General features: G+C 38.7%; 2 protein-coding genes across 2 annotated transcripts; one reads left to right on the forward strand and one right to left on the reverse strand.

Moving 5' to 3' along the window:
- Positions 1-1408: 1408 nt before the first annotated feature.
- rars2 (arginyl-tRNA synthetase 2, mitochondrial) lies at positions 1409-13963 on the forward strand. Its single transcript, XM_022195608.2, has 20 exons — positions 1409-1568; positions 1704-1777; positions 1865-1967; positions 4087-4170; positions 4255-4355; positions 4441-4496; positions 5237-5320; positions 5397-5473; positions 6255-6413; positions 6550-6656; positions 7669-7764; positions 7969-8029; positions 8349-8425; positions 9838-9962; positions 11296-11363; positions 11491-11600; positions 12094-12189; positions 12302-12376; positions 12519-12582; positions 13769-13963. The coding sequence occupies exons 1-20, from the start codon at positions 1533-1535 to the stop codon at positions 13853-13855; spliced, it is 1740 nt and encodes a 579-aa protein (XP_022051300.1). The 5' UTR covers positions 1409-1532; the 3' UTR covers positions 13856-13963.
- Positions 13964-14038: 75 nt separating this feature from the next.
- slc35a1 (solute carrier family 35 member A1) lies at positions 14039-22549 on the reverse strand. Its single transcript, XM_022195609.2, has 8 exons — positions 22348-22549; positions 21870-22050; positions 19779-19938; positions 16484-16636; positions 16267-16333; positions 15876-16052; positions 15664-15798; positions 14039-15110 (listed from the first exon to the last, which is right to left on the reverse strand). The coding sequence occupies exons 1-8, from the start codon at positions 22355-22357 to the stop codon at positions 14977-14979; spliced, it is 1017 nt and encodes a 338-aa protein (XP_022051301.1). The 5' UTR covers positions 22358-22549; the 3' UTR covers positions 14039-14976.
- Positions 22550-24237: the final 1688 nt, after the last annotated feature.

Below are 24237 nucleotides of genomic sequence, written 5' to 3' on the forward strand. Positions count from 1 at the left end.
TTACAGATCCTTGTTTTTATTCAATTCCATATCAGCTCAGCTTTATTACTCCACCAAGGAGGCGGAGCCTCAGCAGAGTTATGTGATGATCAGCATTGGTTTGTCTGTCTGTTTGCAACATTACTCAAAAACAGAATAACGGATTTAGATGAAATTTTCTGGAAGGTCAGAAATGACACAAAGATCAAGTGATTAGAATTTGGCAGTGATGCGGTTTATAGTCTGGATCCAGGATTTAAAAAAAGATTTCTGTATCATTGATAAGGGCATGGTATCACTGTAACTATGACAAGTGAACACCACGTCAGCTGGCTGCTGATGATCGCAATTACGATCGTACTACAAATCAACCACTGCAGGTTTATCAGGGCTTATCCATTGGACATGATACAAGTTATGTGCAGCCTTGGCAGAGTACTGCGTTCTCTGACTGCTTTTCTAGTTTATATCGCACCCATTCACATCATATGTTATCCCAAGCTACTTCATATAGTAAATTGAAGACCTTACATAATCTATCAGGAAAAACCCCAAAAAACAAAGTTTTCTATTGGAGACCCTTTGAGCAAGCACTTGGCAAAAATGGGAAAGAAATCCTTACCTTATTTATGAAGTATCTTGTTATGACAATAATATGATGGGACTGATCACTTTAATCACACTGTCTTTTTGATGAGTGCATGAAAAAAATCACCAAGGTTGTGTTGTCTGTCTTCTGCGAGAGCTGAAATAATTTTAGTTTTATTCATCATCACTATTCTTCATTTATTTAAAATTCCAGGTACAGTAAGATCATACTTTCTTCAGATGTATAATTAGATTTAAATTCTTTATTGTCATTGCACAGATGTACAACAAAATTTAAATGCACCATGCTCCATAAATGTACTAAAAGTAGAAAAATATTAAAACGTGGAAAATGTAAAGTCGTAATACATAAAATCAGGTAATAAATAGCACACATTTCACCCACAAACTCTCACACAGACACACTGCCATGGTATGAAGTCGTTTCATTGTTGCACATTTGTGTTCCCAGTAAAGTGCTGTAATGTAAAGTTATTGTAGGTGAATGTGTTGGATTTTCAGTATGTCGTTCAGGATAGTGATAATGAAATTGAAAAAGTGTTGCTATGTTTAAAGTTATTCTAAGTACACAAATCAGAGAGCAGACGTCAGAAAAATCAAAAGTGAAACCCACGAACAATAATAATAATAATAAAAATTCACGTTTTAAAACTTAACTCTGATAGATGCTGATTTAATCATGATATTTAACACAGTAAAAATAGTCCAGATGCCTGTGGCTATCAGATGATTAAGTAACTTTCGGGGACAGCTGAGGCTAAAATCAAACAAACCTTTTCATTCGTGGACGCTGGTCGGGAACGTAACCTCTGATTGGACGAGCGGACAGGAAATGACGTTTTTGAAGAGGAAAGACAGCAATCATGGTAGTGTGAGCGAGTATTGGACATATATACCTGTCTTTTAAAGTTTTTCGTTGTGATTTCTTTTTGTAATTCGGAAACATGGCTTGTTTCTTTAGAAGAAGAATTGCGGCAAAGGTAAAGAGGATGAAAGTCCTTCATAGGACTCAACACTGTGCTAATGCTAACATGTCTTGACCCTGCAGCCAGTGAGCAGTCAGAGCAGTGTGGGAACAAATGAAATAATCATCTTGTGTTGTTTTTAATGTTTAGCTGGGTAGGACGCTGCAGCACTCTGAGGAGGTTTTCATACCAGCTGTGACAGCAGTTCCAGTGATGAAGAAACAGTTAAGTGTGTTGGAATCATATGGTTGTAACATCTGAGGCTGTCCTCTCTGTAGTTTGCTGAAGTTTCCTGCTCTTGTGCTCTTCAGGCAGACTGCTGACTTCAAACTGTCAGTAAGCACGTTGCGAGTCAATGGGATTTTACCATCCAGTGGAGATTTTCAGCTGCAAACAGACAACTTGGCCTCTCAGGTAGGATTAGTCTTGCATCAATTATGAACAGTGTCTTCTACAGTAAATCTAATTAGCCTGCACATCGCTTTGAAACAAACTTTCCTTTGGCTGGAGGTAAAATCACATACATCATCCAACAGTTCTCTTTTCTCTATTGGATATGTGCATTATTGGTTTAGGTCCCTCAGCTCCAGTTCAGGAAGTTTTTAATGCGATCTGCCACAGCATTATGATCACTGACAGGTGAAGTGAATAACACCGGTCCTTTTGTTATTATAATGCAATGTTCTGCTGGGAAACCTTGAGTCCTGACATTCATGTGGAAATTACTGAAATGATCTTAAGCTAATTGAAATTGACAAAAGTTCAAATCAAGGTAAAAATTGAATTGCATACCAAGATAAAATTATGCTGTAAGCAAATCATAATCAAAGAAGATCAACATTGGCTGTTGTGAATTCTAATTCTTACTGTATAACTGATTTCAGTACAGTGTCAATTTATATTATCTTAGTAATGTGCTTTAATTAAGATACACTTGATTTGTGCTCCATAAATAAACCATTACAACAGCACAATATCTCAAAGTATATTTCGCCTAAATTCTTTGGTCAAATAAAATAAGACAAAATTCATTTGACTGATGTATTCTCATCTTACATGGGATGTATTTTAGCCTGGAAGGATATATTCTGTGCTGGGCTATTTCAGCCTCTGAGGCATAAAGTGGCCTAGGTCAAAGTAGACCTGGGCATGCTTTGGCCAGAGGTTTAATGTGACCTGTTACACCGGGTCCCACACTCCCTAGATCCAAATCTGTGATAACCCTGAACTAGGAAGGTCCCAGTCTGCAATCCAGAAGCCCCACAGAATTCACTTCCACCATCACGGTGCTACAGGACATCCCCAGAGGTCCTGTGTCCATGCCCCACTGGATCAGAGGAGTTTTAGCAGCATAAACAGGACCAACAGAATATAACTCAGGTGGTCATAATATTATGCCTGATCGGTGTAGATACAGCATGCAAATAGTCTGCTTTTCTGAAAAGTAAAAATTCCTACTTCTGTTTTTGCAGTCCTAAAAGAGTTCAGTTTAGCTAAGTGGCAACCAAAAAGTTTGCAGCTGTTCAACTGGTGACAAATTCTTAAGCACTTTAAAAGACAATGATCAGATGGTGGTTTTCTTTGCCAGTGACTGTAACTGTGCTCAGAAAGACAAGAACAGGCTGATGACATGTTGGATGCTAGCCAGGCACTTAAGTTAACTGTCCTTGGTACGATGGACAGTCTGCCACATGTTGCTCTTAAAGTATGTCACCAACAATATGATCCGGTTCCCTAAAATGTGTTTCAGGTAGAATTGGCCAACATTCCACAAGCCAGCAGCCTCATTAACTCTGGCTTATTTTTGAAGTGTAATTTCTCATCTTTGACTACATTCTTTATCCGACCATTATCGTTTCCAATATAGTGCACACTTGTTTTTTTCATGATATACTTTCTGTTGTAGAGATTTCATGTATTGGAAGAACAAATAGCTATTCTCCAATGTTAAAAGGACATGGATAGAAGTCGATAAAATATTACAAGTTTTATTCATAATGTAGTCCGGTATATTTAAACCATACCATGCTGTCAGTTCTACGGAAACCTGTGGTCGGAAAACTTGACTGTTTTCTCCAGAGGCTTGCCCTCTACTACATCCAACATTTTCGAGATAAATTTCATTTTATTTGTTTTAATTTTTTGGACAGGACAGTGCATATAAATGAATGTACAGTCTCATACGTTTACACAAGTTTGCATTAAATAAGCTGACTTTGTGTTCGTAATACATTTCTCTTTTTGATAAAATCTCTAGGGCAGTAGTGCCACTGATTGTGAGACAGGCCTAACTGTCTGCAAAGCCATTACAGAGCCATATTAATGTATGTTTTTTTTTTTTTAAAGATTTGTAGAACACAATGTGAAACTAAATCTTTATAATAATTATTTCACAGAAAACATATAGTGGCTATTAGACAAAATACACACAAGAAAGCGGTAAATGGAATATTTACTATACAACTGTTCGTGTTTTGCCTATGTGGTAAGTACTTGTAAGCTCTGTTTTTCATATATAATCCACTTTTTTCAGCTGAAGCAGGACAGTGTGGTGGAAGAGATCTCTGCTGGACGAGGAGTGATCAACTTTAAAGTTAATCGCAAATTTCTTGCCCAGGTTTGTGAGTGTATACTTTCACAGTGAACAAGAAAAATCTTGCCTTCACTGTGAGCATTTATCTTTCTGCCTTCTCTGTTCTAGAAATTGTTGGAACCGTTTGGAAAAGGGGAGGATGACAAATTTGGGTTGAACAGTGAACTTTTCCTTTCTCTCAAGAGAGGAACAACATTAGTGGAGTACAGGTGATTAGTTTTTGTCTTCTTTAACACTACACACATTTCCCCTTTACACATATTTTAACAGAGTTAATATGTTTGCATGTTGCAGCTCTCCAAACATTGCCAAAAAATTTCATGCTGGGCACTTGCGATCTACAGTTATTGGTGAGTCTGAGCTACAATTTGTTTACTCAGTAACTATTGCAACAGTACTTACATTGATTATTATGTCCATGAGCTTCATTGTGAACTAGAGCCTGACCAATAAATCTGGTAAGGTTGGTAAATTAGTGCTGAATACAGAGATGTTTTGAGAAATGTATTTTATTCCTAGTCAGAATATGTACATTTCATGGTCACAATAAAATCATAAAACTGACACGGGAGAATCTTATCAAAAAAGTGTTTTTATGTCATGTTTTTTGTGAAGGAAATTAACATCGGGTATGTACACTACTGTTCAAAAGTTTGGGATCACTTAGAAATGTCCTTAATTTTGAAAGAGAAGCAGTTTTTATTTCAATGAAGATCACATTAAATGAATCAGAAATACAGTGTAGACATTGTAAATGTGGTAATGACTGTTCTAGCTGGAAATGACAGATTTTTATTGGAATATCTACATAGGGGTACAGAGGAACATTTCCAGCAACCATCACTCCTGTGCTCTAATGCTACATTGTGTTAGCTAATGGTGTTGAAAGGCTAATTAATGATTAGAAAACCCTTGTGAGATTCTGTTAGCACATGAATAAAAGTGTGAGTTTTCATGGAAAACATGAAATTGTCTGGATGACCTCAAACCTTTGAACGGTAGTGTATAATAACTGGATTAGTTAAATATCAATGAACATCTGTATTGCAAACTGACATTTTGCTCTAACAAATATAAACACCATCTTCAGGTAACTTCATTGCTAACCTAAAGCAATCCCTCGGAAACAATGTTATTCGAATAAACTATCTTGGGGACTGGGGCATGCAGTTTGGTGAGTATGTTGCAGAAAACATTCAACAGGTGAGTGAGTTTTATTGACAATCCTAGTAACCTAGCTTGGATTTCAGGTTTGCTCGGAGCGGGGTTTGGCCAGTTTGGATGTGTGGAAAAACTGAAACAGAATCCTTTACAGCATTTGTTTGAGGTGAGTTTCCATGTGTGGAGAAAGTAAGACAGCCTCTTAGTGACTCTCTAGTCATCGTGGGGTCTGTCTTTGAATTAGCTAAATGAGAATGCAATTTGATGACGTGTTAACATTTAGCTGCTAGTTTTTATTTTTTATGTGCTATGTGTATTTGCTATCAGAAATCTGACAGATTGATTGTGTTCATTTTGTCGTCTTGCCATTTCTTTTTAACCAATACCTTAGTTAAGGATGTTTTTACTTTGACATGTTTCAACTGTGTCTGCAGTCTTCTCAGAGTGTCATCTGACATGTGATGACATGTCTGTTTTTTTTTTTTTGGGCCTTTTGTTGGCTTTATTTGATCGGCACAATCGAGAGGTAGGGAGAAGAATAGGGAGAAGACATGCAGCAAAGGGCCGTGAGCTGGAATCGAACCGCATTCATGGGTCATTCACTCAATAAAAAGACTGCTGTGTCTTTTTATCGGCTGACCAGCCTGACAGATCGGTCACAATCTGTCAGACTGGTCCCGCCCCCCCACCATCCGATGGTCCTGGAGGATGGAAGCCCAGGTGTGATAGAAGCTGTACGCCCCCTCGTCCCGGTTCATGTTGGCCTACTTTCTGATCTCTCAATGGCCTCTTTTATCCACCGTTTGTATCTGTAGACCTCTGACATTATGATTCTGCCCTTGTCCCAGTCGATTAATGTCAAGGTAAAGACATCCTTAACTAAGTACCTTCTAAAAAGACGCGGCAATCTACTATAAATCTGACAGTTAAGTGTTTCTGTCTTGCAGGTTTACGTTCAAGTGAACAAAGAAGCGGAGCACAGTGAGGATATAAAGCAGGCTGCCAGAGAGTTCTTTAGACAGCTGGAGCAGCACGAGAGCCAGGCTGTGTCGTTATGGAAACAGTTCAGAGAGATCACAGTGAGCGAGTATCAGCGAGTTTATCAGGTACAAACTGTCAGACAGCTTGGTCAGAACTTATAAATCGTAATTAGAAACTTGGTGATAGACATGAAAATATCAGTAGAATTATGGCAACTGAATGTCATAAAGCTTGGCTGACATTCATTTTAAATCGTTCCAGCGGTTGGGGGTTCACTTCGATGTTTACTCTGGGGAGTCCTTTCATCAAGATCAAACCCAGGAGGTGCTGCAGCAGCTGCAGAGCCGAGGCCTGTTGAAAACCTCTGAGTATGTGACAGCCATGGATCAGTAACTACACACCAAGTAAACATGTGTAAAGACTGGTAGATCAGTTAGATACACGCAGTTTAGTTTTCCTACCAAGGCATAAACAGTATGGAGAGAGATTTTAACAGACTAGGAATTTTATTTACATTTGAAAAAGTAAAAGTTGGCTTTATTTAAGAAAGTTAAGCAAGACTCTTCAACCTGCAGTAACTTATTTTTTGTTGAGTAGTTGGGAGTCCAACATTGACACTTCAATGTGAGAGTACGTTAGTTGACAAAATGATATTATTTTTCTCTTTAGTGGATAAATGCTCCACTAGCCAGTCAACTGTACCTGTTAGCTGTCTGGATTTGGAACTACATGTGTGCGATCTGCAATTTGTGGCTTCGCTCATCCGCGAAGTGTTTATTGCTCACATACGTGTTGTCTGTTCTTCATCTGCTATCCTTTTCTCCAAGTGATAAGTGCGTATATAACAGAATAAAACGATAACAGAAAGTGTAGTGGTGTAGAGCATATTGCAAATGTTATTGTGTTGATATATTGCAAAATTATTTTTATATTAGTCTTTCGTATACTTTCTTCTTTGGATGAAAGAAATGCATTTTTGACGCCTTAAAAAAAACCTGTGAAAATTTGCACACACATCAGGACTGGCAAAAAATAAATGATGACATACATGGACCAATGTACATTCATAGTGACAGCACCATCTAGTGGACAAGTTTTGATAATTTGCCATCAACAACGCCACAGGCCGACATGCGCTCTCAGTAGCGGTGCCACCTGGTGGACAATCTTAGATTCACTAACCAGCAAGGATGCCAGGACCCGATCAACGCTGCTTGCAGTTTTCATTTTAATTTTGCTTTTTTCTTTGTAAAATTGTTCATGCCATGTTTTAAAGAAATTTTTTTTTATAATTGCAGTTGAAATTGATGGATAGTAGATTCATGATTAATGCACCAGCAGCCAGCAGATAAGATTTTATGAGTATTTTTGTATTGACAGAAAGGGGACAGGTGTTGTGGACCTTTCTCTGGATGGAGACATGAGCAACGTCTGTACTGTACTCCGCAGTGATGGCACAACTCTCTACATCACCAGGTCAGTACCAGTGGAAATTAAATCAGCAGTTCAGAAGCTTAAACCAGTGTCAAGAAAGTTTTTAGTGCACAGAATCAATATTCACGAAAAATTTCTTTTCATTTTATTTTTCTTGAAGCTTATGCACTGGAAATGTTGCTCTTAGCAGTCACTTCTGGTTGTCAGTGTGTTATTGTACTAATAACAACTCATTGTGTGTTTCAGAGATATCGCTGCAGCTATTAACCGAAAGGAAATGTACGATTTTGATGAAATGATTTATGTGGTAAGGTACACACGAGCTGTCTTTATTTACCTATTTATCTGTCACTTTGCTGTAATTGATTGTAGGTAAGGAATAGATAATAGCTTCTAATGGTGAAGAAACCAGTTTGTCAAACATTGTGATGAACATTTTGATAGTCAAACAGAAATGCAAATCATTCAGTGTGTTTAGCTGTGAGCCGGGTTCCCTCCCTCAGTCTCTGCTGTTATGTGGCAGCAGAGCCACTTAAAAAAAAAACAACAAAAAAAAAACCTCACTACCTTTTTCAGTTGGTCCGTACCTGTTTATTGTGTCTGAAATTTGTTTTTTCTTTATTCAGACCGACAAAAGTCAAGAGAATCACTTCTCCCAGTTATTCCAGATCCTGCGTTCTATGGGACATTCTTGGGCTCAAAGGTAACTGGAAAAATGAATATACAACACAGCATTATACATGAAGCACAAACAGGGTACATGGAAGCTGTTTATTGTTGATGGTAATTCCTGACAAGAGAAATGCCTTTAATAAGATGGATTATTATTTTACATTGTCCATGTTTTACCCAGCACAGATGGCTGTTTTAAATTAAAAACACGGTTTGTTCTTACAGATTTCTTTTGTCTTACATTCAGTGTTGGGGATTCTGAAGGCAGTATTAAAATGTACCAATGAGGTACTTTGTGTCAGTTTACACATATTAGGCATTTTAGGACTACTACTTCACATTTTAGAGGATACTTTTTTATTTTAACAATTATGTGGCAACTGTAGTTACATTGCAGATTAAAGTGTTTATTTAAAAAGAAATTATGAAATGATAACATAAGATACAATTAGATATACTACTGTTCAAAAGTTTGGGGTCACTCAAACACACTTTTGTTCATGTGCTAACATAATTGCACAAAGGTTTTCTAATCATCAGTTAGCCTTTCAACACCATTAGCTAACACAATGTAGCATTAGAACACAGAAGTGATGGTTGCTGGAAATGGGCCTCTGTACCCCAAAGGAGATATTCCATTAAAAAATCAGCCGTTTAAAGCTAAAATAGTCATTTACTACACTAAAAATGTCTACACTGTATTTCTGATTCTTTTAATGTTGTAAATGCTTCTCTTTCAAAAATAAGGATATTTCCAAGTGACCCCCAAGCGTTTGAACGGTAGTGTACCGGGCTTTGCAAAAGTTCTGTTACACTCGGTTTCATGATCTTTAGAGACGTTTACATGTCGGAGTAAAAAATTCCATTAAATAAACTGAAATTTCCACCTTATAGGCAGGTGTCCTTAATACAATTTTTTTTCTCCGGTGAAGTTGTATCAAGATGGAAGTCAAAAGAGTTGAGATATCTGCTCTCCTTCGTGCTGAACATCAGCCAAATGACCGTCCACAGAGTTGTGGAGAGACTAAAGAATGGTGAAGATCTTTCAGGTCTTCACCATTCTTGAAAGATCATCTGAAAGATCTTCACCATTCTGGAGCCTCTCTGCAACTCTGTGGACGGTCATCCGGCTGATGTTCAGCTGCTTGGCTCTGTCAGACTTGTTGTGGCCAGCATGAAGGAGAGCAGATATCTCAACTCTTTTGACTTCCATCTTGATACAACTTCACCGGAGAACAAATTTGTATTAAGGACACCTGCCTATAAGGTAGAACTTTCAGTTTATTTAATGGAATTTTTCACTCCGACATGTAAACGTCTCTAAAGATCATGAAACCGTGTAACAGAACTTTTGCAAAGCCCGGTATATCTAAACTAACTGTAACAGTACAAATAATGTTTAGCTTCTTCCACCAGAGTGACCGTCATAATTACTGGTTGCAGGTGTCGTCATGTGTCCTTCGGTCTGGTGCAGGGCATGAAGACCAGGACTGGAGAAGTGGTATTTTTGGAGGATGTGCTGGACGAAGCTCGGGCTAGGATGCTCCACAACATGAGCCAGTCAAGCAGTAAAGCACGTCGCGCATTAGCCAGTTATTTAGCAACAGCGAGCACATAGGATTCTGCGGCAGATATCCAGTTGCAAGAGTCTGTGTACTACCATTTAAATCCTTAATCATGCCTTTGTGGGCGCAGCCATACTGTGACTCTAAGGCTGCTATACTGTAACATCAGTAAATCATCCCAATTGTTTCCCAGTTTTAGTTGTGGTGAATGATGCTGCTGTACAACTATCAGTTGGGTTGTGATTGCACTCAAAACAGGAATATGTTGCTGCTTTTCTAAAGTAGCTTCTTTTACAATAGTGAGAGATGAGCTGAGTCCCAAAGAACATAGCAGTGTAACATAGACGTGCCAAAGCCAACTAGAAGCAAACTAGTTCTTATCCATACTAAACAAGTATTTGTCCTCCCATAATGCAGTTTGCAAATGAAATGGAAAAATTGCTCACAGCTGGGAGAAAGTTAACTGTGATTGGTGGTGATATACCTCAGACAAATGTTTGTGAGGTAGCTCTCTCTTGTTCTGTTTTGTTGGAATCAAAATTCTGAAGTTACTGCTGAGTGACATGTAAAGGTGTAATTATTGTATTCTTCATTCGAGGGTTGATTTCTTGTGTACTGACTGCTAAGACAGTTTACTTTAAAGATTTGTATAGTGCATGCAGTATTCTGATGTAGTGTGGAGCAGGGACAAACTGTCTTAATGTTGACACTTGGGCTGAAACAATTCCTCGAGTTATTCGAGTAGTTCAATTACTAAAATTGAGGGGAATGCAGCTTTTGCTCTCAACCAAACTAATATCACTAGCCAATGGGAAATAGAGTGGGTGTATGTCTTAGAAAGACTTTGAGATCCAGCTGCATTTGAATCCATACCGACCCACAGAGTGCGTAGTATTCTGCCAAGGCTTCTCAGTCGTTGTTTAATTATATATACATATATAGTCATGCCTAGTGCGGAACCCGATTACTTGATTAATCGCCGGAATCATCGATAGAATACTCGATTGCTAAAATAATCGATAGCTGCAGCCCCAGTTGACACCCTCAGCTCCTAGTAGTCTTATCCATACAGTAAAATTTTGGATAATGTATTTTTCTTTGACGCCAGGTTAAATTTGGAACTGCACATTATGCATTTCTTCCTGAAACCGCTGTGGATACTCTAGCAACACGAACAAATGTGGGAATGCAAAAACCTAATGTGTCGCCAGCGTTACCCATCTCATTTCCCTTAAATGGAAAATAGGCATGACGAGAGTAGGAAAAGTGACTGTTGTAGAACAAATTTATCTGTATTTGGGGATAAAAGTGATAAGAGCACACTCTCTTTCCACAGCAACAAAAGAAATGGACAATCCAGAGGACACAGCAGAGAAAGTAGGAATCAGTGCGCTAATAATCCAGGTGAAATATTCCAACTATAAAACAGTTTTCACGAAAACACGATTCGAATACCAGCTGTTTCACTTCCTGGTCTGTTTGCACAGTGTGGTGATTAGAACTGATTGCTCTCCCAATTACATTGTTTCAGGACTTCAAAGGTCCCCTGCAGTCAGATTATAAGTTTGACTGGGACCGGATGCTGCAGGCTCAGGGTGACACAGGCGTCTTCCTGCAGTACACGCATGCTCGGCTCTGCAGGTCTGTATCTATCAGCTACTGGAAAACAAACTCTAGATACTAGAGATAGATTCTTTATTGTCGTGGCATATTCTTATTCTTACAAGTGTTGAGGTTCTCCAGGTGTCATGGCATTGTGGAGCAGGAGTGAGATGGTTTCCTCAGTGCACCTATTGGCAAACTGGTAGTGTTCCTTCGAGTAGTGCTCTGGTCATTTTGATGTGATGTTTTGTAGTGCAATTCTGTTTCAGTAGAGCTGTGGCAAAGGGGGGTTTTTCTACATTATTCTTTTGATAATAGTTTAGCTGACACAATGACTGAGAATTCACTAAACTGTATTTGGATATCTGTCCAAGTTCCAAAACCAAATATGCAGTTCAGTGAACATTTTGCATTGACTTTATCAACACTGAAACGTACAGTTGTGCCTTCCTTGAACAAGGAGGAAAAACAAAAACAACAGTACTTACGAAGGAGGCAATTCATGTGTTATTTTATCATGCTGTTACTGCAGTTTAATACAGAGGAATGAAGGTGTAGAGGCAGCTACATTTGATCCATCCCTTCTACATGAGCAAACAAGTGTCACCATTCTGCAGCATCTCCTTCGGTAAGCAAGCACTCACTAAAACTGATACGTTAACAAATATGACACTAGCTGTCTTATCTGCCACTGTCAATATTTGCTCCACCTTTACCAAATGTTCTCTGTGTGTTTGTAGTTATGATGAGGTGTTGTATCAGTCGGCACAGGATCTGCAACCCAAACACCTTGTCAACTTTTTACTGAAACTGTGGTATGGAACAGGATGTTACTTTTGTTTCGCCACTCAATATTTATTTAGTTCTTTACAACACAGTAACCATAAGGTTTCTGTTTATAGGTGTAACGGTGATATGCGTACCTGGATGTATTCATGTGCTTTGTTTCTTTTGCAGCCACCTAATAGCTTCAGCACACAGAGAGCTACCAGTTAAAGGAAGCCCGCAGGATGTTGCACAGGTAAAAGGAAAAACACATGCAAATATCTAGTGACAATACAACTTTTGCTGTACTATGGACATATGAGCATGTGGCGAGGACATGATATTTTCATTCACAAACAAATGATTATTATTTGTTTTGATATGGTCTGTTATGTTTGAAGTTGGGCTGTATGGGATACTTGTCCGTACACAGTAAATTCCCACAGCAGTGATCAGTACCTTTACAGAGGCAGATGGGATAAACCAACACAGAAGCTGAAAAGTGAACTGCTCAGTTTAAGAGTCTGCTATGGTTAGAATATTTGCACCACTTTACCTTGTCATCAGACAACCCTCCCTAACAGGGAACAGAGCCAATTATATCACTCGCTTCAGAACTACCAGACTGTTATTCTACCAAACACAAACAACTGAGGCAGAAATAGACGAGTGAATCCCGCTTTCTGCGAGGTGAAATGACTGTTTTTGTCAGCTGAGTCTAGTGGCTTTAAAGAAAACAATATAAAAGCTTCATCCCCATCAGGGAGGGCTGTCTGGTGGCAAAGCGAAGTGGTGAAAATATTCTAAATATAACCAGAGACTGAATTTGGATTTTGTGAGGAGCTGGAGCCCTTGTCCAGGGTCACAGACCAGAGAGAAGGGACTCCTTTCTCCAAACAGGGATGTCACAATATACTGACAATAGAGAAGTGCCTGATAAAACCACACTTCAAAATTTAACTGTCTCATCAAATGTACAGTAATGGCCAGAAGCTTTATAGCAAGAAAGCAATTTGATTTAATGATAGAGCTGCTTAGTGTTCAAAGCAACAAGTTGGAGCAAAGTCCAGTTCCAAGTTACATCAAATTAGATCCAGAAAGGTGCTTCTTTACTGACCTTCAACTTTGCACACACCTCACACCCTCCTATTCACATCAGCTACTGTTTTCATTTTATAGTTCTGTTAAGTCGTGGCTATACCGGTATTTCTGCTACATATTTACAGTCTAGGGCTTTGCTAACAATACTGTTAAAAGTTTTGCAATTTGTATGTAGTACTAAGAATGTTGAACCTTTGATTACTACTGACTAGTAAGAAGTAAATGTCAGCATAAATACAAAATCCTTGTCTTTCAAATGAGATAAAACTACTGATTGCCTATATTCACAAACTTTTCACAACAAATGTAACTTAAATGTAAAATTTGCTGAATGTCAACAGGCAAGGCTACGACTGTTCAGTGGAGCGCGCTCAGTCCTGGCCAATGGAATGAGGATCCTGGGTATCGCACCAGTAGCTAAAATGTGAAATTCTAACTGTGATAATGCTTTATCAGCATTATTTCTCAGTTGCAGGCACCATACTGTGAATAATGTGTACATACATTTCAAAATAAAATCATCTTCTTAAATAGAATTCTGTTGATACGAGTCCAAAGTTCATTGGTAGGATTGCATATGCTCTGAAACACCACTCAGAAATACAAACTGCTCCTTTTACCATATTTCTGTTCAGTTTTAATAAAGACAATGTTTATACAATGAAACGGAACTGATACAAAAGATACAAGACACTGGGGAGATGACATTATAAACATAATCCCACATGCAGTTGTCATTCTTTCAAGTGTCTTCTCCTGTGAGTTGGTCACATTCAGATTTAGCATTATATGATCAAAGACACTTCAGTTTCAAAAAAAGTTTACCGATCGGGGAAAACTCCACATTAAGGAGTTGTGGTAATTATATGCCCCCTATGGCAGATAAACAGAGGCTTCAAAGTCCTGTCACTGCTTATTTCTCCAGCATGTCTCAAGTTCAATTCAAGGCCTCCTTTGATTGCTTCAGATTATTTACAGACTTTACAAGTTACTAGCTATAAAAGCCAGCTTGAAAAAAAATGGTTTGTCATATCAACTGAAAGACGGTTTGAATCTGGCATTCAAATCATCTGGAAGTTCATAGTGCTGTCTCCAGTCTTATGTGGGTAGAGGGAGGAGCTGGCCTACATTAAAGGTGGAATCTCTGGAGAAAGATTGTTGATATTTAGATCAAATATTTAAATAGTTGACATGTGCCAGATGCAAAATCCCTCTTACTCTACAGATACTGGTCAACTCGTGCGTATGCAAACTTGTGTGTATTGAGTGAATGTACAATCAGTGTTTTATTATTTATTTATGGTGACCTAACCCTTGCATACACACGAGTTGACCAGGTACCCACTCTACTGGTGTCCGTGTCTCAATAGTTTAGGACATTCTGCCTTTAAAAAAAGAGAAGCTGTGACCCACGTGATGAACAGAACACTGAGCAACTTCATGTTCTTCAGTAAAATACCAGGAGTTGCTCCCCAGTGCTCACACAGTGCATGTACTCTTAGCTTGTCAGAAAACTGGACTCCACGTCTGATCTGGCCAAGTCAGACACTCACACAGTGATCAGTTTCTGTTTGGACTCCCTGTCTGTGTCTTGGCGGCCCACTTTGGATGTGTCTTGCTTTGGAAGTCCATACAGGTAGATTGAAATGCATACGAGGAGGGCTCCAGAGGAAAATGTAATCGCTGAACAAGAGGGAAAACGGGCAAAGTCAGGCATTTCCAATATTTAAAAAAAAAGAAGGCATGAGTAAAATGATCATGTTTGGTAAAAGTTTGCAAGTCAACATTTTTTTTAGGATGTAAAAACATTATGAAGTGAACAAGTAGATGTAGATCAGCTTTGAGGAATATTCTCATAACAGACCACTGTGAATATTGGTAAAGTCACAGGTTATTTACTGTGGAAGACTGCAGCTTGTGTTCAATACTTTGGAATTTTTTTCAGGCCAACTGGTGAAGAGTATTTTTAAATGAAGAAAGTATTTTTTACTGTTTATCATGAAGTGACGTGTTGTTTGCTTCATCGGTTCTGAATTAAACCAAGATGACTTTGCTACAAAAATGAAGTGACAGTAGTTGAAAACTGTTTTATCGGCACATGGAATAACAATAAACGATTGATTGTTCACGCAGCCGACTAACAGATGCATGTTGCATAGTCCTGCTGCAGACCCCGCAAGAACTTCTTTCTCAGTTATCATCACATGAACAATATGGTTCTGAGAAAGCAACTTACTTATCTGTAGTCCAAACAAGATGACAGACGCCACTGTTGAAAGAACAATAGCAGCTGCAGCAGAGAAGCCCTTCATAATATTGTCGGTATACTTCACCACCACTGATGTGTACAGACCACCCACACTGGCCAAGACTAGAAGTACAGAGAGAGCAATGTTAACCAAAATGGGAAATAAAATGGAAAACAATCTGAGGTTCTGGCATACTTACATACAACAAAGCACACCCAGGGTGTATAACCGAAGAAGAAGCCTTTCTCCAGCACCGTCTCTCCATCAGTCATGTAAACACCAATCAGGGTGACCACAATGCCAGACAGGTACATTTGAATGTTTCTCACCCACAGAGATGTGTCCGAGCTCTTCAACACCTTCTCAAAGTACACACCTCAATAAGAAAGTAAAAACAAAACTGTTAGGTACAAAAAAATAGTGACTAAATATGTAAAGTAAGTCTGCTTCAACAATTTGTGCTGACAAGAGATGTCATTTGGTACAGGTATCATGGTTGATTGCACTGAAAAGTGTTGCTTTAGTCAAGGGTTTGTTCAGTTAATGAAAGGATTTGCAGTCATTAATTCAGAATCCAATGCCAATTTTACCTGCAAATCCAGAGCAAAGCACAGCAATAGCGATGGCGACGAACCCAACAAAGGGATTCTGTTCAATCTGGAGAAAAAGGAAGTAACTTAGTTACTGGACAGATGGTAAATACAGCCTACAGCCTGAGCAGATACAGGGAATAAAATGACAAGCTCCTGATAATTAAAGTCACAGGATATATATAATGGTTTACTGAATAACTCCTCCCATCCCTACCTGAACTTTAGTGGCCTCTACAGGCTTCCACTGAACCAGTGTGACGCCTCCACAGAGCATGAAGACGGAGAACCACTGCAGCCAGCCGAGAGAGCGGTTCAGCATGAGGACTGTACACAAGGCTGTGCACGGGATCTTCAGCTGATAGGTCACCTAAGTAACAAAAAACAAAAAAATTATCAAAAGGTTCTTTTTAGCGAAAACCTGCCTAATGCTGATAAATCAATCAAAATTCAGAAGCTGAAACGCTTCAGGACCATAATTCTGTACTCTGATGAAGGTGCTTTGGTAGTACTCCAGCTAAATTACAGCTTCTTGGTTAAGTCTATCAGCTTTGCACACCTGGATTTGTCCAGTTTATCACACTCTGCCTGAAGGCTTCTCTCAGGCTCAGTCAGCTTGGGTGAGAAGTTTCTGAAGTGCATGGTGCTTTAAGGTATCGCCACAGAAGTTATGAAACTCTCTTTTCTCTCTCACTTGCTTTGAGTCATTGTCATGTCAGGCTGAAAAATTGAATTCTCCCTTGATTCAGGTCACATGTACTCCATTGCAGGTTTTCTTCAAGGACCTCTATATTAGGCTCCATTCACCGTTCCCTGAGGGACCATTGTCCCTGCCTGCTGTTGAGGAACATCACTGTACAGCTTCGTTGTACAGTGTACTGTGATAAACAGATGATGACCAGTGCCTTGTCTTTACCAGATACAGCGCTTAGAGTTTCGCACAAAGATTTGAATTTTTGTCTTAAGAACTCAGAGAATCTTTTTCCTTGTGCTTTCACAGTCTGTCAGACTACAACAAAATTCAAGCATCTTTTACTTAAATATGCTACTAAAAACACCGACTGACTGCTGAGTGCTGTTGATAGTCATCCTTTCATCCTCTCTGTCATTGCAGCCATTCGCCAAAATCAAAAAAGTTCATTTTATGTCTCATTAATGTACACTCAGCACACCATCTTGACAGAAAAAAACAGAAATTTAGAAATTTTTGCAAATTTATTAAAAAAAGAAAAACTGAAATATCACATGGTCAGAAGTATTCAGACCCTGTGCTCAGTATTGAGTAGAAGCACCCTTTTCAGCTAGTAAAGCCATGAGTCTTCTTGGGAATGACGCTACAAGTTTTTCACACCTGGATTTGGGGATCCTCTGCCATTCTTCCTTGCAGATCCTCTCCAGTTCTGTCAGGTTGGATGGTGAACGTTGGTGAACAGCCATTTTGAGGTATCTCCAGAGATGCTCAATTGGGTTTAGGTCAGGGCTCTGGCTGGGCCAGTCAAGAACGGTCACAGAGTTGTTCTGAAGCCACTCCTTTGTTATTTTAGCTGTGTGCTTAGGGTCATTGTCCTGTTGAAAGGTGAACCTTCAGCCCAGTCTGAGGTCCTGAGCACTCTGGAAGAGGTTTTCCTCCAGGATATCTCTGTACTTGGCCGCATTCATCCTTCCTTCAATTGCAACCAGTCGTCCTGTCCCTGCAGCTGAAAAACACCCCCACAACATGATGCTCCCACCACCATGTTTCACTGTAGGGATTGTATTGAGCAGGTGATGAGCAGTGCCTGCTTTTCTCCACACATACCGCTTAGAATTAACACCAAAAAGTTCAATCTTGGTCTCATCAGACCAGAGAATCTTATTTCTCATAGTCTGGGAGTCCTTCATGTGTTTTTTGGCAAACTCTATGCGGGCTGTCATGTGTCTTGCACTGAGGAGAGGCTTCCGTCGGGCCACTCTGGTGGAGGGCTGCAGTGATAGTTGACTTTGTGGAACTTTCTCCTATCTCCCGACTGCATCTCTGGAGCTCAGCCACAGTGATCTTTGGGTTCTTCTTTACCTCTCTCACCAAGGCTCTTCTCCCACCATTGCTCAGTTTGGCTGGACGGCCAGGTCTAGGAAGAGTTGTGGTCGTCCCAAACTTCTTCCATTTGAGGATTATGGAGGCCACTGTGCTCTTAGGAACCTTGAGTGCTGCAGAAATGCTTTGTAACCTTGGCCAGATCTGTACCTTGCCACAATTCTGTTTCTGAGTTCTTTGGACCTCATGATTCTCATTTGCTCTGACAAATGAGAATCATTTGTCAGAGCAAATGTCAAGACTGCTGTGAAGGTGGAGACATGCAGCGGTGGAGTATTGGCGACGATTAAAAAAAACAAAAAAATTTAAAGGAGCGGCGCTGGAATTTTAGTAGCAGCGGGCTGCCGTTGCAGAGTGAATGTAGGAAAACAAGATCTTTGAGACACTGCTCATATGAGTCATTTAAGTCAGAGATTCTGCTCTGACAACTAAGCTGAACTTTTACCTGTTAAGATTGTGCACGGCACAACAGAAAATAGAACCCAGAGAGGGTAATTTGATTATTATTTATTTCATAAATAGTGTTATTTATGTCATTTATTTCCTGACTTTTTTTTCTGTGAAGATCCCGGAAAGGGTTATTAATATTTGGTTATGTGTGGCTTTCTGGAAAACAATGTTTACGTTTAGGCACCCCTGCGATAATCACACTTTTTCTGTTACAAACTGACCCCGGCCCCCCACCAGAGAAGGGACAGGAAAAAGTTTGGGGACCCCTGTGCTAAACAAATGATTCATATGAAGAAAATCCAGTTTCGGGCTTCAAAATAAAAATTATGTTGAAAAATATGGTCTCAAAGTTTTTAATGACTGTCAGTATACTAACCACCAATCCACTGTGCAGCCTGCTAACATTACAACACAGTAAAAAAAAAAATCGACACATTTATGTGATTGAGTGGTAAGACTTTAAGATGTCACCCTCATCAACACAGCCACATCTCACAAACAGCAATGAGACCCTTCAATGACAAATTTTGCAATGCTCACGTCCAAACATTACATTAGCATAAGCATGACAGTAATTCCTACATGATTTTATATTCACTATTCCTGTAGCTATCAGCTTCCATTAGGCAAAGACTGTATTAATGTGCTATTAGACAGAATAAATCAAAATTGCTGATTATTCTCTACATATTTCTGCAGTGGAAACAACAGTCCTAAAAGATGGCTAAAAAGCTGTGGTTATTAAAGCTGCCACATTTAGCTGCTTTACAGAAACAAGAAATACATTTTTTAAAACAATTTTGAAAATGATCTATTGTGGTTTGATCATGAAAATATTGTATCATTGCAGGTCTGGTTTTCGTTTGTGTTACTGATGACAATTATTATGATCTGTATTGTACACTAGGGTGCTTAACTTGTGTGGCAAGCATGCCAGCACACCCACAATTGAACATCGAAAACAAAAAAAGCAGGATTCAAGTTTTACCTGATAAACAGCTGCATCGAGGTTACTCAGAGCGACAAAGGCCATGTTATTCTGAACTGCATACACTACTGAGGGCACGCTCAGCTTCAGCAGCTCTTTGGGACTTAAGAAGACATGTTCCTGTATGGCGTTCTTGAGTCTGGGAAGACTTCCTGTTTCTCTGTGTAGGAAAACAAAAAAACAGCTTGACGAAGAAAAAATGTCGATACAGAATAGCCATTAATTAAAGTCAGTACCATTTCCTACTCCCCCTTCCTCTCATTGGTAATATCCCTATACCTAGGCTGTCTAATGTGTAGGTCTGAATTACACAGTAAAAAAGTAATTTTTTTTTATTCTTTTGCAAAAATATTTTTGTCTAAATAATTATTTGGCTATCAAAAAAATGTCTGAAAAACTATTTCAGTTTTATATATGTGTTTATATGTCTTTTTGAGAGACCATTCTGGCATCCAGCAGCTCTAAGACGTTCTTCTTAACTCTAGTAATCAACACTGCAGAGCAATAAGTCGACTGCCAACTGAAAAAACTATTATCAGCTATTCAGAAAATGACCTGTTTACAGACACCATCACGTTAATCTGGGACAGGTAGCGTAACAGGCACAATTACAGAAGAGTTGTTAGGTCAGCAAATGCACTCATTAATGTCACCTACAAAGCTTCTAGATTAACATCAGAGTCCTACCCCACCAAGTGAAGCTGTAGCAGCAGAATGCCAGTATATATTAAAATGTCCAAGAAAGAAAGTGATTGTTAATACATTTAACTTTATGGGTCATTCCAGAATTGGAGGACATTTTACGTCCTACTACTCAAATTTCAAATAATCCATGTACAAAATACTAAAACATGCAGTTGTTTTGTAAATGTATTTGTCCTGAGACCAAATTTAAAAAAATAGGACAAAAGAATTATTGAGAATATTTTTTTAAATACCAAATAATTCCAAAGTTTCCCCTAAAATCTCATTTTTCTCTTGTCCCACCCCCTTGATGACCAAACTGAATCTCAAATAAAATGGTTATAAATGAGATTTAAATCTCCTTTTTTGGTATTATCTTTTTCATTGATGTCTCTTGTAATTGTGGGAACATTTTTTAATCAACATAATATTTTAAATAATAATTATCATGCACGGAAATGTGTGTCCCACAAAAACCCCGTTAGCATAACCTTTTTAGCTAGTAGTAGAAGAAGAAAACAGTGAATCACATGATACGCTGGAATTAACATTATCAGTTTTCCAAAAAGAATGGAAGAGAAAAGCTACATCTTCTCTTCTATTTTTCTGATTTTCATAACATTGTCAGCCTTGATTGAATGTCTCACTCTACCTCATGCAAACATGTTATGCATATTATCAGGACAAGACTAATTCTTTATATTATTTATAAGGAAGTTTATCCTCTTGGTCAGTAGTAACAGCTAGCTAAATATCTAGCTTCTACTCCTGAGAAAAAGCGAACACTAGAATGGATTAGCAAGCCTGTTACTGTGATTAGAGTAGCGTTAGCAAGCAACAAATAAAACACGGAATAAAAATGGTACCATTGATGTGTAAGTTGAGCCAATCAAGCCTTTGATAGTTTGTTACCTATTGTAGACGAAAATGTATCAGAAAACTGTAAAAGAGAAGGTTTATTTTTCAATGATTTGAAGCTCAAATGGTCTCCAATTCTCTCAATTACATATTTCTGTAATTACTGTATTGTTTGTTTTCTCATGCAGTCATACAGTTTGACATAATCTGCTACACTGACTGTACCATGGTAACGTGCTTTTCTGTGAGTTACTTTTTGGGACAGCTGTTTAAACAGGATTACTACTGGCTGTGACAATGGCTGGCAATAATTAAGACAATTAGTGCCAGCCAAGAATAAATTGCTGCTATAAATCCACGCGTTTGCCACATCATCCTTCCCTGTGGTTGTGACATCCTTCTATCTCTTGAGGATTGTTACCAGACAGCTAAATATTTTTAAAGTTTGACTTCTATGTGACTGTAAAAACATGTTTTCTTTGTTTTTTGTTTTGTTTTGTTTTTCTTTACTGTGGTATAACATAGCATGTGACAGTGACAGCCACTTACTTTGCCAGTATCCCCACACTCAGTATTAATTTAATGACCTCCGTGAGGCACACTGCAGTAGTGGAGAAGTACAGGTCCCCTGATGAAATGGTCCTGGTGTACCGTAGAGCCACAGTGTATGTAGCTGCCACCAGTGTCATCACTGTCAGGCAGTACAGCTTGAAGACCACACTCACGTTTTCTGAGGAGACAAACGGTGAAAAGGTCTCAGCTTTCTTACCTCAAACCTGCCTTAACTAATGTTAGTAGGGTTCAACGCTACGCTCACAAGAGGGAACTTCAATATTAATTATTAGTCTTATTATTATTTCAGTGATAAAAGTAGCATTATTACTTCGCTAGCTGAACAATAATACGAACACGAACACAAGAGTTAGCAGTTCTTCATGAGGCTGAGTTTCTTCCACTTAATGTTACTATCGCTCTGGTAGCTAACATTAGCCTATCGCGCTAGCTTGTGTCCAGAAGTGAAACTCACCGACAGCCATCGCTGCTCCGCTTCGTGTCCGTCTGTTTGTCAGAAAACTCACTTGTCCTGCTCACTTTGCATGCCATTAATACCAAAACATGAATTCCGTTTACACCGAGGAATGCTGCCCTCCTGGCAGCACATCCAGTACTTCGCCTGCTTTGGAGTTTCCTCCCTGTAGTCAACACCTCCTGCATTTCCCAGAATGCAGGGCAGGTCGTCGTCATGATGAAGGGTGTCTTTGTTTTCTATGCCCTGAAATCCCGCAGTGCTAAGCTTCGCCTTGAAGTCATACGCTGTATGCACACTAGTGTTCAAAAGTTTGGGGTCACACTTTTATTCATGTGCTAACATAATTGCTCAAGCATTTTCTAATCATTAATTAGCATTTTAACACCATTAGCAAACACAATGTAGCATTAGAGCACAGGAGTGATGGTTGCTGGAAATGTTCCTCTTTACCTCCATGTAGTTATTTCATTAAAAAATCAGCCGTTTCCAGCTAGAATAGTAATTTACCACATTAACTAGATTGTATTTCTGATTGATTTAATGTTTTCTGCATTGAAAAAAATTGCCTTTCTTTCATAAATAAGGACAAATAAATGACTCCAAGTTTTTGAATGGTAGTGTATGTGTCTTTGTTATACAGTCTATGCTTGCAGTGAGACATTCAAATCGTTCTTGAAACTTGGATTTAACTTGAAGTTGTACAGGTGCAGCTCAAATTTTTTTTAAAAAGATTTGGTAAACTTTCTTATATTCTGTATTCATTACACATAAAGTGAAATATCTCAGGCCATTTTTGCTTTCATTTGCTAAATCTCATGAAAATCAGAAATCCAGTATCTCAAATTGTCTAAATATTTCCAACGATCATTTTTAATTTTTAAATGAAGGATTTACAATAGAGAAAAACCGAGCTTCTGACAAGTATGTTTGTTTTTTTAAATACTCAATGCTTTTTTTGGAGCTCCTTTTTGACGAATATCTGCATCGATTCAGCATGACACAGAGGTGATCAGCCTGTGGCACTGCTGAGGTGTTATTGAAGATCAGGTTGTTCTGATAGCAGACTTTAGCTCATCTGTACTTTTGTTTGGGTGTTTCTCATCTTCCTCTTGACAAGACATATGGGGTTCTCTGGGGTTCAGGTCAGGTGAGTTGGCAGGTCAATCAAACACAGTAATATCATGGTCAGGGAACCATTTAGTCGCGGTTTAGTTCTGTGGGCAGCTGCTTATTCCTGCTGGAAAAGGAAATCAGGATCCATAAAGCTCATCAGCAGATGGAAGAATGAAGTGCTCTAAAATCTCCTGGTAGGGACCGTGTTGACTAAAACACCGTGGACCAACATTAGCAGATGACATGGCATCAAGAATCATCACAGACTGTGGGAACTCAACACTGGACTTGAATAAGTTGGATTCTGTGTCTCATCACTCTACCTCCAACAAAGTCCAGGAACTTGATTTCTAAATGAAATGTAAAATTTATCATCACCTGAAAAGAAAACTTTGGACCACTAAACAACAGTCCAGTTCTTTTTCTCTTAAGCCCAGGTAAGACACTTCTGACATTTCTGTTTCAGAGCAGTGGAACAACTAGACAACTGTGGGGTCACCAATTTTCTCTGTAATTGTGAATGTGTGTACTGAACTAAACTGTGACATACACACTATTTATACAGTTTGACTCAAAATTAAATGTTCTAATATTTTATGATACTGAATTTTATGAGCTGTAGGCCACGATCAAGATTAAAACAAAGAAAGGCTTGAAATATTTGTCTTTAAGTATAATGAATACAGGATATATGAAAGTTTACCTTTTTAAATTAGAATATGAAAAAAATAAGCTCATGATATTCAGATTTTTTTTTTTTTGAGCTGCACTTGT

The sequence above is a fragment of the Acanthochromis polyacanthus genome, chromosome 16 (genome assembly GCF_021347895.1).
Source record: "Acanthochromis polyacanthus isolate Apoly-LR-REF ecotype Palm Island chromosome 16, KAUST_Apoly_ChrSc, whole genome shotgun sequence".
Taxonomy (NCBI): Eukaryota; Metazoa; Chordata; class Actinopteri; family Pomacentridae; genus Acanthochromis; species Acanthochromis polyacanthus.